General features: G+C 33.9%; 2 protein-coding genes across 3 annotated transcripts; both read left to right on the forward strand.

Annotated features, from left to right (window-relative positions):
* The first annotated feature begins 314 nt into the window (after window positions 1-314).
* On the forward strand, window positions 315-5322 carry LOC494405 (uncharacterized). 2 transcript variants are annotated; one of them, XM_026834411.1, is made up of 11 exons: window positions 315-498; window positions 665-816; window positions 1117-1230; window positions 1548-1621; window positions 1962-2075; window positions 2435-2623; window positions 3171-3270; window positions 3613-3689; window positions 4140-4221; window positions 4692-4829; window positions 5174-5322. In XM_026834411.1, exons 1-11 carry the CDS (start codon window positions 446-448, stop codon window positions 5284-5286), a joined length of 1206 nt encoding a protein of 401 aa, XP_026690212.1. In that variant the 5' UTR covers window positions 315-445; the 3' UTR covers window positions 5287-5322.
* A 4096-nt stretch (window positions 5323-9418) lies between these two features.
* Window positions 9419-14653, forward strand: LOC104265756 (organic cation transporter protein-like). The gene is made up of 11 exons (XM_018812130.2): window positions 9419-9567; window positions 10168-10292; window positions 10702-10806; window positions 10909-10995; window positions 11181-11275; window positions 11766-11848; window positions 12211-12360; window positions 12827-12935; window positions 13193-13311; window positions 13846-13960; window positions 14439-14653. Exons 1-11 carry the CDS (start codon window positions 9432-9434, stop codon window positions 14521-14523), a joined length of 1209 nt encoding a protein of 402 aa, XP_018667675.2. The 5' UTR covers window positions 9419-9431; the 3' UTR covers window positions 14524-14653.
* The last annotated feature ends 1273 nt before the right edge of the window (window positions 14654-15926 follow it).

Genomic DNA, 15926 nt, shown 5'->3' on the forward strand with positions numbered 1-15926 from the left:
TTCATAAAGAAGTAATTCAAGTAATTCATACAATGCCTTAAGACAGACAATATTTTGCAAACTTTCCACGAGCTTTCTGAAACTGTACAAGTATTACGCGGAATGCGTAAGATTTACGGAACTGATGAACAAGTAGGCAAGAGAGCGACAGTTCGTTACTTTATTTTTGCACTATAACGAGTATTATCTATTCAAGTTATCTTTAAAATAAATTGTTTATTGACAAAACTACAAAACTTTAAATTTATGTACAGTTTAAAGTAGTATTTTATATTAATAGTTTGTTGGGTAAAAATCCTAAAAACATTCCGCTTTATTGATTTTTCACAAGCAGTGTGTGCACTTACTTTACCAGTTGTGACGTTTCTGTTGTTCGGTTGGGGGCAGCAACTGCGTTGTCATCTTAGCGAATTTATTATCTATTTGATACAAATTCACTCTTAGAATGCTGGGTTCTTCCATAATCAATGATATATTGGACTCCTTATATGATTTGCGGTAAGCATATTGCTGCATTTAACATGATATTACACGATACACTTATATTAACGTAACATTCGTACTGTCCACCCCTATATTACACTAACACGATTCACTCTACACATACTCTCGTTACACCTTTACTGCTGTAATATATTATTATAAAAAGTTTCCTACATAACAGATATTTTGAATCTGGAATATCAGATGAAGCAAGTTTGAAAGACGCAGCTAAACACGGAGCTTCATCGCTGACATTTACTTCCACAGTTGCACGACTTACAAATGAATTGCGACTCATTTACAACATCGAGGCAAACGTTTCTGAAGTCAAGTGTGAGTTAATGAGTTATGCCTTTACCTAAAAGAATAACAGTAAAGATTATATAAATGTCATTGACGACGACAAATAAATGCAACTCACTTATCCTTACTTGACTGGGCAACCTATTTATACACGTGTACCTTATTCCATACAATAATATTTGTACCTTGTTTGTCGCTTACTGAAACACTGATATCTTTTTGTTTATGATATTCCTGGGCTGTAACACATTAGTTATTCCTTCAAGCCCAAACGTGGCGGTTTATTCATTCATGTTAACCCAAATAATTGTTTAAATAATGTTGTATTAGGTAAGGAAGATGCTGATACTTTCTTGTCAGAACTAAATAACTTCCTTGTTGAATACGGTTCACCATTTTCTAATACACTGTTACAAGATGAAGAAGACTGCTTTGCGTTGTTGCGTAAGTGAACTTATTTATAGGATGCTGTCATTTACATTTTTGTGAGAATATACTTGCTACAGACACTAGTTATGTTAAAGTGATTGCTCTGTGTTAATACTTGTGCCATTACTACACCTTGTACATAAAGAAGATACATAGTTCCGCCATTATTTCCAAGTTCTTTAACTATCATTCAACAAAAACGATTTTCAAAAAAATTCAAGTAATCAAACATTGTATAATATCAACCAAGATATTATATTTTATTTAATATTTAAATGTGATAGAAAATTATGGTTAGTATGTAATAGTCTTAACAGAAGATATCTTTTCAGTGTTTTTAGTATCTGAACTCCAAGCTGCAAGAATCTATTACTCCAAAAAAGAACAAAATCACAATGATGAACTCGTAAGTTTATAACCTTATAATTATCAGTTCAACATTTATTTCAAATTCATAACAAGTTCTGCAAAATGGGCTATAATATGGGTCCCGATCGGGGTCCCTTGTACTAGTTACAGTATGATTTTGTGTGTTTGTTGTGAGGTTACTAATGTTTTAGTTTTATTGTATATATTTTGTATGTGTGGTGCCCCTCTCTAACCATGTGCATTTATGTTCCTTTTTCTGTCCAGCCTCCTGTCTGACCCTCCTAGTCATTCATTGTAAACAAGTGCTTGTGTTGTCAGATTGTGGTAAAAAAACAAACGACAAACTTTACATTTGTAATAAGAAGTTCTCTTTACAGGAGAAACCAAATCATTTGTTCGAGGTGTTCAAATTAATCTGCATCACACTAAGACTTTCAAAACCTCCACCTTCTATAACATTGACAAGTTTTATTCAAGGTATCTCTAAAAAGGTAATTTTTGTTTTATAGTTTTGAAACTATATGAAGTTACTCTTGTTTGTACGTAATGGCCCAACTATAATCTAAATTCCAGATTCTCTACTGTGTAATGTAAACTCTAGGAACCTCTCAACCATGCAGAATAGAATTGTTTGTGCCATCTTTTCTATTGTAAAGTATAACAGACTCTTTAGTCTGTCCTCACATGCTATTATGCTTATCCATATATATGCAACATTTTGTTGTCCTGCAACAAAATCTAAAAAAATTGTTTAGTTGGTCTGTTGTAGGTCTAGGGCACTAATGTGATATAGGTTTAGTTACATATGTGTATCTATAAAGCTTGGTCAAAAATCTCTATATATTTTCAGCTAAATGAGTTAGTTGCCTCTCAAACTCACTTAAGCCAACCATTGGTGGGTGATCTAACAACAGAGCAATGGAAAGTATTGGAATTATTAAACAATGAATTGAAGTTGGAATATGAATCTCGACGTGCAATGCTAATAAAAAGATTAGATGTTACTATCTCATCATTTAATTGGTCAAATACTGCTAAGGTAATACTTAATTGTAACTTATGTATTTAACATTACTATGCTTTATAAATGAATGTAACTTACTTTATCATTGTGTGGCTGGAAAACGACAGTCGATAGAACATGAGTGCTCATACACCTCGTGCTAGCTTACGAGTTACAATGTATGTTACTTTGTGGGTGATTATTTTTTTGGGGGGAGGGAATTTTTTTATGTGTTGCTGATAATTTGGACAACCCATTAGTGACCACAGGGGTTGGAGCAATTATTTCAATTATCAATGCATTTAAAAATGTAACAGTTTAGTTATAAAAATCTTTAGCTAAATAGCTTTAAAAAAGTATCATTAATTTATGGAAATCTGTAACTTAATAGCTTCACTTTGCATTTTTACTATTTAAAGCAGTATTTATATTATGTCTCCTAAAGTACTAACCTAGTTTTTGCACCCTACAGTTTCTAGATATTAAACTTTAAAAGAATATTGTTAACGCTAAAAAAACAAACATGATTTTTCAGAACTCATAATCTATCTTAAATTATTTTCTAATTTTATATTTTTCCAAGACAAACATGGATCGTATAACTGCTGCGTATCAAGCACTGCGACATAAATTAGACGCAGAAAGCCCAGTTTCACTTGCTCATCTTATCGCTGCAAGACAAGGTAAACAGAGTGATCCAATAATGAAAACTGAAAAAAGGTCATTCAAGGTCACACCAAATAACAAGACCTCTTGCTCCAATGCATGTAATATTAGAATAAACTCTGGCAAACTAACTGAGGTTATATAGATACACAAAATCACTTAAGCATAACGTTGAATATAGAGATTAGGAAAAACATTATTTAATAAAATAATTGTTTGGACAATGGTAATACTTTAAGAAATTGACAGAGAGGTAATAATAAACATAAAAATTTTATTGAAGTAAATAAGAAATATATTATAAAATAAAATATTAACAAATTAGATTTGCATGCAGGTGTCAAAAGTTTTGTTTTTAGATTTGGCTCAAGTTTGCAAAACTTCATTTGGTGAAACAAGACACTCTTGCCCCATTAATAAAATTGTTATTGGAAAGGTAGGGTATACATCTGATTCAAATATAATATCAATTAAATAATAATGTTGAATGTTGATCTATTAAGAGCTTGTTGTTCTGGGTATAAAAAAAACTGTATGCATAAATGTACTGATCTTGTGCTGTTAGTAGATTTTATTGAAAAAGATGTCACCTGACATGTAATTTGGGCAATACTGTAACTATAATGCTGTCCAATGTTCATTGATAACGTTATTTGCAGTTATATAAACATTTACTAGTTGTTTGTGCATTAATTTATTTATTGTTTTCTCATTAAAAATTACCATGGAAATTTATTGGAAAATTGCCATGTAATTTTGTTTATTATGAAATAACCATGTAAATTGGTTGTACAATTGCCATGTAAATTAAAATTTATTGTAAAATTGCCATGAAAATTTATTGGAATTTACCTAGTAACTTTTTGATCTAAAATGTATTACGTAGGTGCCTGACAGAGGTGGACGTACAAATGAAATATCAGCTCCACCACCAGAAATGCCATCCTGGCAGAAGAGACAGGACGGTGGTATGTTATTTAAGCTTTAAAATTTTCAAAGTTTGCTATTACATATTTATATATATATGTATTTAAATAGTCAGTAGAAGTATTTGTGCTTTGAAAAGATAAATTAATATTTTTTGTTTAAAAATAGGCTTTTATTAAATAGAAATTTGCACTCTATCTTGTAAGAATGTAAGTGGTTGAATTACCCTCATCCATCAAATAAATTATTAAAAAATTGCAAAATATAATTGCTTTCATGTTTAACAGTGAGCGACTACCTTTTATTTCTTTCAAATAAATGTAAATAGCTGTAAGCGTGTTTTACCAACTGTTGTTTTGTCGCTAGATCCTGTTTTTTCATTTTAAGCATTTGTATTTCTAAATCTTAGCCACCATAATGGAAAAGACAAATAACTTTATTATTAATATTATTAATAAAGGTATACTTATAATGGAACTTAACTAATATTAAATTAACCAACATATTGTAGGTGGTCGTGGGGGTCGAGGTGGTGGGGGTCGAGGGGGTGGGGGTCGAGGGGGTGGGAGTCGTGGGAGTGGCGGCCACCATCAAGGTTCGAGGCAAAGACAAAACAACCAATCTTCTGACAACCAAGCTTCTTCTAGAGGTTTTTCAGGAAATGGTAAGAAGAGGGTCTTTTTTTTAACTTCTCCTTTAAAAGAATGTAAAAAATAGTTATTTTTTGGTCATTGATTAATTTCCAAGTTGTAATTCCAAAATATATTGTACTAGATTTGAATACTTGTATAACACATGTACAGATTTTCAAAAACAGTGTTGACACATCATGCAAGGTATTTTAAAATCACAGTTTTGAAATGACTTTACCACAGGTCAAAGTACTTTCAAACCAAAGTTTTGAAATACCTATACTTTGGTCAAAGTATTTTAAAAAACATTTTTGTCTTACCACAGTACAAATTATTTTTAAATAACAGTTGTAAACCACAGGTCAAAGTAGATGGGGCAGGGGAAGAGGGAACAGGCCAGGTGGAAATCAATTTTTCAACCAACAAGTTAATGCTGGTGATGGGTTCAGTTCAGCTCATACTTACACAAACTAGAGAAATAAACAATAAATACATCAGTGTAAAGTGAAACTGTGGTATTTCATTGTAGCTCATATACGAGAGCAATATATAGGGACATATAAATAGTAGGGTGGGGGGAGATGAGACACCTTTTCATTCTATTTTCACGTCCCATTTGATGGTAAACAAAGAAATTCAAAGAATTATAAAACCGTATCCCCATGACTCTCATAGACCGTTGTTAATTGTTTAAAACACGATCGGGATACTGGATAATATGTGCTAAAGGTGTCCCATCTTTCTCACGCTACTATATATAGAATTGTGGGGTATGGTTACCGTTAGCATTTAAATCCCATATTTCCTGGTCGTGTTTCGAAGAATTAAAAACGCTCATTTAGAGTGGCGGAGATACGGTTATTTTTGAATTATGTAAATATTCTTTGTCTGGTGCCGTGACAAAGAGTAGCGTGGTTTCCTCTCATCCATAGGTAATGGTTTCAATGCTCGTCGCTGCTACTATTGTGGGGTATTTTTCCTTGGGCGAGAAACTTAACGATAATTGCTCCAACCCATTGGTCGCAAATGGGTTGTCTAAATTATCAGCCATACAAAACAAAATGAAAAAAATCATTACAATCATAGTGACGAAAAGTTTAAGTGCAATGCCAACTCAGTGCCGTATTTTACAGCCCATTATCTGCGTTAAGTGAACAAACAGTACCAGTTTGCTAAACCCCTCATTACATGCACTGCATCACCAGTTTAATACTCATAAAACATGTGCACACATTAAATTATCAAACAACCTGTGCAAAATTAATTATTAGCAAACTTCACTTGCACGCGCAAGTGAATAGATCTAAACGTGGGGTGGGGTAAGATGGGACGTTTTCAATTCTCTGTGCCTCTTCCGATTTGGTAGTAAACAAAGAAAATTAACAGAATAATAAAATTGTACTTCTGAAAAAAGAGCGTAGTTAATTTTTCAAAACAAAGATCAAGAAATAATGAATTTCGGTACTAACCGTATCCAGTCTTACCTGCAGTACGATATATTTTTATACATTTCTTGAGTTGTATTAGAAAACGAAGTATACTATAGTGGTGGCATTATGCGTGCAGCTAGTGAAATTATTTCTAAAAAACTTTCTGCCCTTAAAAAATGTTTTTGTATGGTGGTTACCTTATCTGTTCGGCTGGTGATAGGCCTACCAGTTCTTACGTAATTTTTTATACAGTAAAGTATATCTAGTAGGGTGTTTGAAGATGGGACACCTTTGACGCATAATATCCGAATATCCTGATCGTGTTTTGAACAGTTAACAACGGTCTATGAGAGTCTTGAGCATATAGTTTTATAATTCTTTAAATGCTCTTTGTTTACTACCAAATGGGACGATAAAATATAGTTAAAATGTGTCCCAACTTCCCCTATCGTACTATATTCTTAAACCTATGCTATAAATTGTGATTTTCTTAATTTTTACAGAGTGGCAAAGAACTGTAAACCGTCACATAAGAATATTTTAATGCCGGATACAGTATAAGCTGCAATATGATTCAGTTTGATATACTGCTAGAGAAAATTGGCGGTGCAGGGAAGTCGCAAGTTCTCCTATTTGTTCTTCTTGCTTATTTCAACATATCAGGCGGTTTCAATTCCATTGTAACAGTTTTTATTGCATACAGTCCGGGGAAAAAAAAAAAAGGGGGGGGGGGGGGGGGTTTAAAAAAAAGGGGGGGGTTGTTATACTTCGTGTTATAAAGACTGTCATTTTTCTTAACGGCTGCTAAAGAAGTAACATTAAATAATACAGTAGCGTGGAGAAAATGGGACACCTTTTCATTTAATTTTCTCATCTCATATTGTAGCAAATAAAGAACATTTAAAGAATTATACAACCGTATCCTCACGAAACCCATAGACCGTTGTTAATTGTTTAAAACACGATCAGGATATTTGGATATTATGTTCTAAATGTGTCCCATCTTCCCCCGCCCTACTATATTTAGTATAAAAACGCCCAAAACTTGAACAAATTGCTGTAGTGTTATTTTTGCATATTACTAATAACAGATGCAGTGTCCCTCCAATCGACAATTCCACTGTCTTCCCAAACCTTACCGAAGGTGACATACTTAACTACACAACACCTTTTGATGCAGGCAAACAAGAATACGAAACTTGCATGAGGTACGCAATAGTACTGTGGGGTAAGATGGGATACTGTTGGCTCTTAAATCCCACATTTTCTTGTGTTTTAACAATTAACAACGCTCTCTAGATTAGTGGAAACGTTTACATAATTAAAGAAAAGAGAATACAGACATGTCCCATATTACCCCATCCAATTTTAAGAGTTTTTATCCATCATTGCAATTCTACAATGATTTTATAACTGTAGATATGGATACGATTTATCTGTGTGCGATGATGACTTGGATTGTGTTAATCAAACATATCCACCAATCAAGTGTGATAAAGGATATCATTATGACACGTCGTTATTTACACAAACTGTTGTAACGGAGGTACGACTAAATACATAACACTACATTGTTGGTTGTGTACAAATAGATGTATAGTAGGATGGGAGACGATAGGACACCTTCGACGCATAATATCCGAATATCCTGATCGTGTTTTAAACAGTTAACAACGTCTATGTTTTAAACAGTTAACAACGTCTATGGGAGTCTTGAGCATATGGTTTATAATTCATTGAAAGTTCCTTGTTTACTACCACACTGGATGAGAAAATAGAGTTAAAATGTGTCCCAACTTCCCCCACCCCACTATATGTTAAATGTAAACATAGAAAATACTGATTTAACAACTATTTAATTTGCAACTCTGACATTTCAACAGCGTTTCTTGATAACATTACTTCAAGCATCTAAAAACTATTTCTTTCTCTCTGGTGACATATTTTATAGAATTTGGCATAAAATAAAAAAAAATAAAAAATAGCACTAATTGAACAGTCGGTATTACAAAGTATTTGTAAATGTAATATTGTTACATAAATTTAATTAACACTAGCTGTGTTTGAATTTAAGTTTAACTTGGTTTGTGATCGAAACTACCTGAATGCTCTTTCAACGTCGATGTTTTACGCTGGCATGCTTATCGGATCTTTTTTGTTCGGAAATATGGCTGACAGGTTAAAGTTATAACTTTTCATTATATTTGTATACTATATGAATGAGGTCCTACGGGGAAGCACGTCAAAATACATTGCTTTTGTTACTTAGTTTATTATATATCAGTAATGTCACTTCGTATTATAAATGAACCATATATTCCTTATACAATATAGTAGAGTGGGGGAAGATAGGACACCTTTAGCACATAATATATTTAAATATTCCGATTGTGTTTTAAACAATTAACAAGTCGTGGGGATACGGTTTTATAATTCTTTGAATGTTCTTTGTTTACTTATAAATTTGACAGGAAAATGGAATTATAAGGTATACCATCTTTCCCCACCCTACTATATCGAAGTTTGTATAGTCACATGAGAGAAAAGCCCAATATGTTACACATATTTGCATCAGTATACTACGCTTAGCACTTATCTTTAGCAGACCTAAAACACCTTTAACACGAAAAAAACATATTTACAGTATCCATGGGTAAGTTCGGATAACGTTAGAACCCAAATTCCATATTTTCAGATGATTTTTTAAAGTTTAAACAATTAGCAACGCTTTTAGATTCATCAGGATGTAGTTATGTGATTGTGTAAATATGTTTAGTTTACTACCAAATAGAACGAGAAAATAATGAAAATATGCTGCATTACCCCAGCACCCTATACCATATATACAGTAGTGTGGGGAAGATGGGACACCTTTTAACTCGATTTTCTCGACCCATTTAGTAGTAAATAAAGAACATTCAAAGAATTAAGAAACTATATCCTTACGACTGTGATAGACCGTTGTTAATGGTTTAAAATACGATCAGGATATTTAGATATTATGTGCTAAAGGTGTCCCATCTTCCCCCACCTTACTATATGTATAAAACAAGTTCTGTATCATTTATATACCGTTAATGTATAACTTATAAACAAATTACGCATTTTTAAAGTAAAAGTTGCAAATCCGTGCAAACGACTTCGACATTTCTTCATTAACTGTTTTAAAGGTTCGGTCGCAAACCAACTATGATAGTTTCATACGCTGGTATGTTGGGCTGCATGTTCGGTGTCACTTACAGTACTTCTGTTGAAATGTACATGGCGTTTCGTGCTGGCACCGCAGCGTTTCAGTATGGATCAGCGATTGGGACATTTGTTTATAGTAAGTGGTATAATCGATATATAATACTGTAGGGTAAGATGGATATCATTAGAACAGTATATAGTAGAGTGGGGTGAAATGGATACTTCTAGAACATGGATAGTTGGGTGGGGTAAGATGGGACACGTTTTTATTCTCTTATATCGTTTCATGTGATAGCAAACGAAGTATATTCAAACAATTATATAAACCGCAATATGTGTTTTAGATGTCACCCCATCTTAACCCACAATACTTATGTTTCCATGTATTGTTTTCAACATTTAACAACGATTTGAGGATAACGTATATAATTCCGTAAATATTCCATGTTTACTATACCAAATGAACCTATAAAAATGATGAAAATATGGATCAATGCTCTAGCCTAGAATGCCTATATATTTTTACGTAACAATACATCCATAAGCAGTTTTTTAATGTTATAATAAGGAGCATGTTAATTTAAATAAACAAATGCAGAAATTAATGACAAAACGGTAGTGTTTATACTGCACTGTGAATTTTTATAACAGCATGGTTGAAAATCAATGGAGCCAAACTTAATCATATATTTGGTAATTAAATACCGTAAGTACATATGCATGCATTGTATTACAGTAATGGAGATATGTGGGTACAAATGGAGAGCTATATTCGGACTGACGTACCAGTGCTTTTATAGCATCGGGTATATGAGTTTATCTGGCGTTGCTTATAACTGGAGAGATTGGCATGAAACTATGGTAAGATCGTTATACTTTAGAAAATATAAACAAGAATATATAGTACATTGGGGATAGAGGGACACGTTTATAGAACATAATATTTAAATATCCCAATCGTGTTTTAATCAGTTAGCAGCTTTGGGGTTGTGAGGGTACGGTATTATAATTCTTTGAATGTCCTTTATTTACTATACTTAATGGGACGAGCAAATGGAATAAAAAGGTGTCATATCTTTCCCCTCTACTATATGTCTCAGACATAACCGATTTAAACTACGAAACTGAACTTTTAAAACGTTTTAAAACTATTTTTACAGATTTTATGGAGCGATTTTAGATGAATTACATTCAATTAAATAAGAATATAGCAGGACAGAAAATAATTTTTACAAAAAATATTCTTGTTTTCTTTTTGTTTATGTTATAGTTTGTATGCACAATATTGAGTCTTCCTTTTTTACTGTTTGCCATGATAATTCCTGAGTCACCACGATGGCTTTTCACCAAAGGAAAAGATGGGCCCGCGACCAAGGTATATAGGCTTTACTGTAATAACATTTGAATAAAGTATTAGTTTTGATAAGGTATTTTGATAGACCACTAATTTAGTTAACGTTAAATAAATAATTTGCAGACAACATTAAGAATGGCAAAGTTTAATGGGGTTCGTTTAACTGAAGAAGATTGGCAACGAGCAGATGTCGCAGATGAAAAAATACAAGTAACGTTTTATATTAGGATGGGGTAAAATGGGACACGTTTAAATTCTTTTTTTTGCGTCCCACTTTAATGGTAAACTAAGAACATTTACAGAATTATTTAACTATAGACCCGTGACTCTAATAGAGCACAATTTATACGAGTAAAAGTATCTTCATCGTCAAGTTTAAAAAAAAAATATTTTAGCCTGACGAGAATTTCAACGAACGAAAATATTCTTCAATTGATTTGTTTAAACATCCAGGTATTCGATTGACGACAGTTAAAATCATGTTTAACTGGTAAGAGTTTTGGAACCTAAACTAGTTTGCATTGTTTGGACTGTATACGCTATACACATTCTTCACGCAAAGGGCCCACCGTAACACTGGTTCATAACGAACAGTGACATTTGCCTGCGGTTCAACCAAAAAAAACTTACCTGCGGTTCAACCAAATCCGTAAAACCTAAATTCAACACTGGCAATATTAGCCGGTCTATGCTGTATAGTAGGGTGGGGAAAGATGAGACACCTTTAGCACATAGTATCTCCTGACCGTGTTTTCACCAATTAACAACGACCTATAGACGTCGTGAAGATATGGTTTCATAATTCTTTGAATGTTTTCTTTGTTTACTACCCACAAGTAGGACGGGAAAAGGAATATAAACATGTCCCACCTATACTCTGCCCCACTATATTTTAAAAGCATATTTTTAAGGCCCTGCCAAAACACAAATTACAGCATTTTTACTTTAAAAATTATTGCTGATCGATTTTTAACTCCCAGGTTCGTCAACAGCTTTGTGTTTTATGGCATCTCGTTGAATGCTGGAGCATTGGCTGGTGACATTTTTGTTAACAACACTCTAAGTAAGTTCCTAAATGCATTATTTTCATGAAGAAATTTATATTCAGCACCTTAAGTAAATAGAGCACATTAGACCAGCAGAGTATCTATAGGATTAATCTCGACCCTATATGTCTATATATGGCAAGACAGATACCGGCAATTGCTCAAATCCGGTTGTTTTATGAGAGTAACCAAATTGTCAGCCACATATAATAACTAAAGGATCATAAATAATCGCCCATAAAGTTAGAAACGTGGTAACTCGTAAGCGGGCACGAGATGAATGAAGAAGAACACCCGTGTTATACCGACTGTCCTTTCCCCCACGAGAGGATACAAGTTACATTTATTCACTCATATTCCGGGAATTGTTTTGTTCTAGACGGTGTCATGGGAATGGGATCTAATATATTCTGCATGCTGGTGATGGATAAAATAGGTAGAAGATTATTGCTTACTCTCATGCTCTTACTCGCTGGTTGTGGCCTCTTGACAAGCGCAATCATCAACGAATTCAAGGGAGATGACCACGGTAACGTACACATTAAGCAAAATAATGGATACTATAGGTTTAGATTTTCAATAACCCAGCTTAAAACACATTCCCATAATTTTCCAATAACTTGTAAATACTTAAAGCAAGCCTAAAACACATTCCCGTATTTTTCTACTTAAAACAAGGTTAAATACATTACCGTAATTTTCCCGTAACAGTATAATATATGCTTAAAACACATTCTTGTAACTTCCCGTATCCCCGTAAATTAGTTTGCAGATATTCCCGTCTTTTCCGTATTTCCGTAAACTAGTATTACCCTTATTTTCTAATCTTGCTTTCAACAAAATTAAACGCTCTTTTAACGTCGTGGGTATACACCTAAATAAATACCAAAGGGGACGATAACAGAGAATAAAAACATTGACTATTTTACCTCAACCTAATGTTTTTTAAAATCCTTTATTAAAATTGTTATATGTTCCAATACTTTTGTAACCAGGGTTGGAAACACTTGGTCTCGTTTTCGCTTTTGCTGCAAAATGTGGAATATCCGGTTCGTTCAGTGTTATCTATAATTTTACAGCGGAACTGTATCCTACTGTGGTCAGGTCAGATTTACATAACTTGTATACTAGAGTGGGGGAAGATGGCACACATTTTCTTTTCTTATTTTCTCATCCCATTTAGTAGCAAACAAAAAACATTTAAACAGCTATAAAACCGTATCCTCACGACTCCCATATATACCGCTGTAATTGTTTAAACACGAAATGAACATTTGGATATTATGTGTTAACGGTGTCCCGTCTTCCCCACTCTACTATATACATACACTCTGCATGTACATTTAGTTATATATTAACAGGAGCAATGGTATCGGCATGGGGTCACTGAGTGCACGCATCGGTGGAATCGTCGCCCCTTTCGTTATTTCATTACAAGATTACGTTTCTTGGCTTCCAAACGTGATATTTGGTTCTTTAGGTAACTTACCTATAGTAGGGTGGGGGGAGATGGGACACCTTTGACACATAATAACCAAATATTCTGATTGTGTTTTAAACAATTAACAACGGTCGATGCTTGGGAGCCGTGAGGATAAAGTTTTATAAAAAATCGTTGAATGTTTGTTTACTACCAAATTGGAAGAGAAAATAGATTGAAAAGGTGTCCCATCTTCCCCCACCCTACTATATTAATATTTTTATACTATTCTAAATGGAATGTTTAAATTTCTTTGCTGGCAGTGCGAGGTGTATGATAATTACATATGTAGTAGGGTGGGGTGATATAGGACATGTATTCTTTTTTTCTTCCATTTGGTTGCAAACAAAGAATATTTACAGAGTTATATAACCGTAGCTCGGCGGCTGCAAAACAGCGATGTTGATTGTACCAAACAAGATCAGAAAATATGGGATTTAGGTGCTAACATTATCCCGTCTTAACCTGCAGTACCTTGTGAGAACGCATATGTAAACTAACATAACACATACTGTTTGCATATATACGTACTAGGGGTGATTGCCGGTCTCAGCGCTTTGACATTCCAAGAAACAAATGGAGATACGATGATGGAAACATTAGAAGAAGCAGAAATATTTTACAAAACAGGAAAACTACCCAAAGCAAAGTAATGTATTATATCATATAGCGTGTTAACGTAATAACTATCATTTTACCTTATTTTGCTTCTCTCTCGGTTGGAATAATATGTTCTTAGTTATGCATTTATGTAGCCTATATTCATGCTCATGTGGCGGATAACGTAAGATTTTATATGGTGGGGGTGGGGGAAGATGGGACACCTTTAGCACGAAATATATAAATATCCTGGTCGTGTGTTAAACAAATAACAATGGTCTATGAAAGTCGCGAGGACAAGGTTTTATAATTCTTTAAATGTTCTTTGTTTACTACCAAAATGTACGAGAAAATAGAATGAAAAGGTGTCCCATCTTCTCCCATCCTACTATAGCACAGTCTTCTATTCAAAACGGCCGACGCAACCGTTTAATGTTTTATCCAAGAACACTCACACCATAATAATTGGACATTTACCTTTACAAGCAGTTAACCTACTATCTCTTATGAGTATTTTTACCCGACAGGTCGCTTGATAAAGAAAACAAGTCGGGCTTTAACACCGATTCGTCATGTGATCTGAAAGACATGAATATTTTTACTAAGTTGTGAATTCGTAGTATTTTTGTCTGCGATTTAATTTTTAAAGCCTCATGAGCATTATCGCTTTGGAATAACATATGTTGTGTTTTCGCATGAGCTATTACTTTTATTATAAGAATGAATGAATGAATGAAATTTATTTCGTCTCTTCGGTCACGATAACGAAGAACAAGAGAGTTGACAAAAGCGAAAAGACGGGTATAGTAACGGTAAAACAACAGTTGTTAAAACACGCTTATTGATAAAAAAGAAAGAAGTAATGTTTTGATAAAAGGCGTGACCGTTACACCCTACAGACGATACAATGTAAAAAAATTGTAAAGAACATTTAATTAAACATATTAAGGTTCTGATTGGAAGAAAAGTGTGCTTAAGGACACAATCCGTACAATGGGGGAGTCGCCTTTAAGGAGATTGATCCAAAGATTGGAGCATATGATGGAAAAGCAAAACCCAGAAAAGAAATTCCACTAAAGTTAACAATAAGCGCGCCTGCCTGTAATCCAGAGGTAATGGGTTCACGGCTCGTCGCTGCTACCATTGGGGGCGTATGTATCCTTAGGCAAGACACTTAACGGCAATTAATTGCTCCAACCCTTCTTTATTAAAGTATGGCATAACAAACACAGGAGAAAGGCAATTGTAACGTCTTAATTTGCTTCATAATTCGCTCTTGCTTTGTAGCAGCTTGTTTATGTCCCCCAGAGTCCGTATATAAACATGTTTATACACGGACTCTGATGTCCCCTAATTTTAATCAAAGTTAGTATAGACCAAGTTAGGAAACGGCGCTCGTGTCCGCCATTACGGAGCCCACAGACCGTGAATCGCCTATACAACTGCATGGTCGGCATGTGTTCATTTAGTTCTTGTAAGCGATACAAAGCTAGAAAACACGTATAGCGGTTGTTTTAACATTTCTAATATAAATCTTGTTATATAATATTAAATCTAGGAATTAATGTGAAGTAAATTAATATTTTGACTGGTTTTCGGCGTACAGTGTGGTTTAACAGGGTACTTTACGTTGGCGATTAAAACTAGCAGAAATCAGCTTAGTTTACATAATAGTATATGATCATACCTACGAATCTGCAGAGCCATTCTTTACTACATTTATAATCCAACATGAGTGGGCATGCGGCTCCAAACTGCTTAGAAGGTACTAGCAGATAAGGTGTTAGCGTTTTCCGATTTCAGTTTTCCGATTTCAGTTTTCCGATATCATAAAGACCCGTAACGTACTAATTCAAGCAGAGGACCAAAAATAGTAACTCAGTATTGTTTTCCTCAATGTCACTTTGATATTGGGCAAATTTTACACAGATACCTAAAGTTTCGTTGCCGGATATACGTGTTTCAAACGGCGTCAAGTTTGTGAGCCAAAAAGTAAAATCATGGCAATTTACATT

This window comes from Ciona intestinalis, chromosome 5 (genome assembly GCF_000224145.3).
Source record: "Ciona intestinalis chromosome 5, KH, whole genome shotgun sequence".
Classification (NCBI taxonomy): domain Eukaryota; kingdom Metazoa; phylum Chordata; class Ascidiacea; order Phlebobranchia; family Cionidae; genus Ciona; species Ciona intestinalis.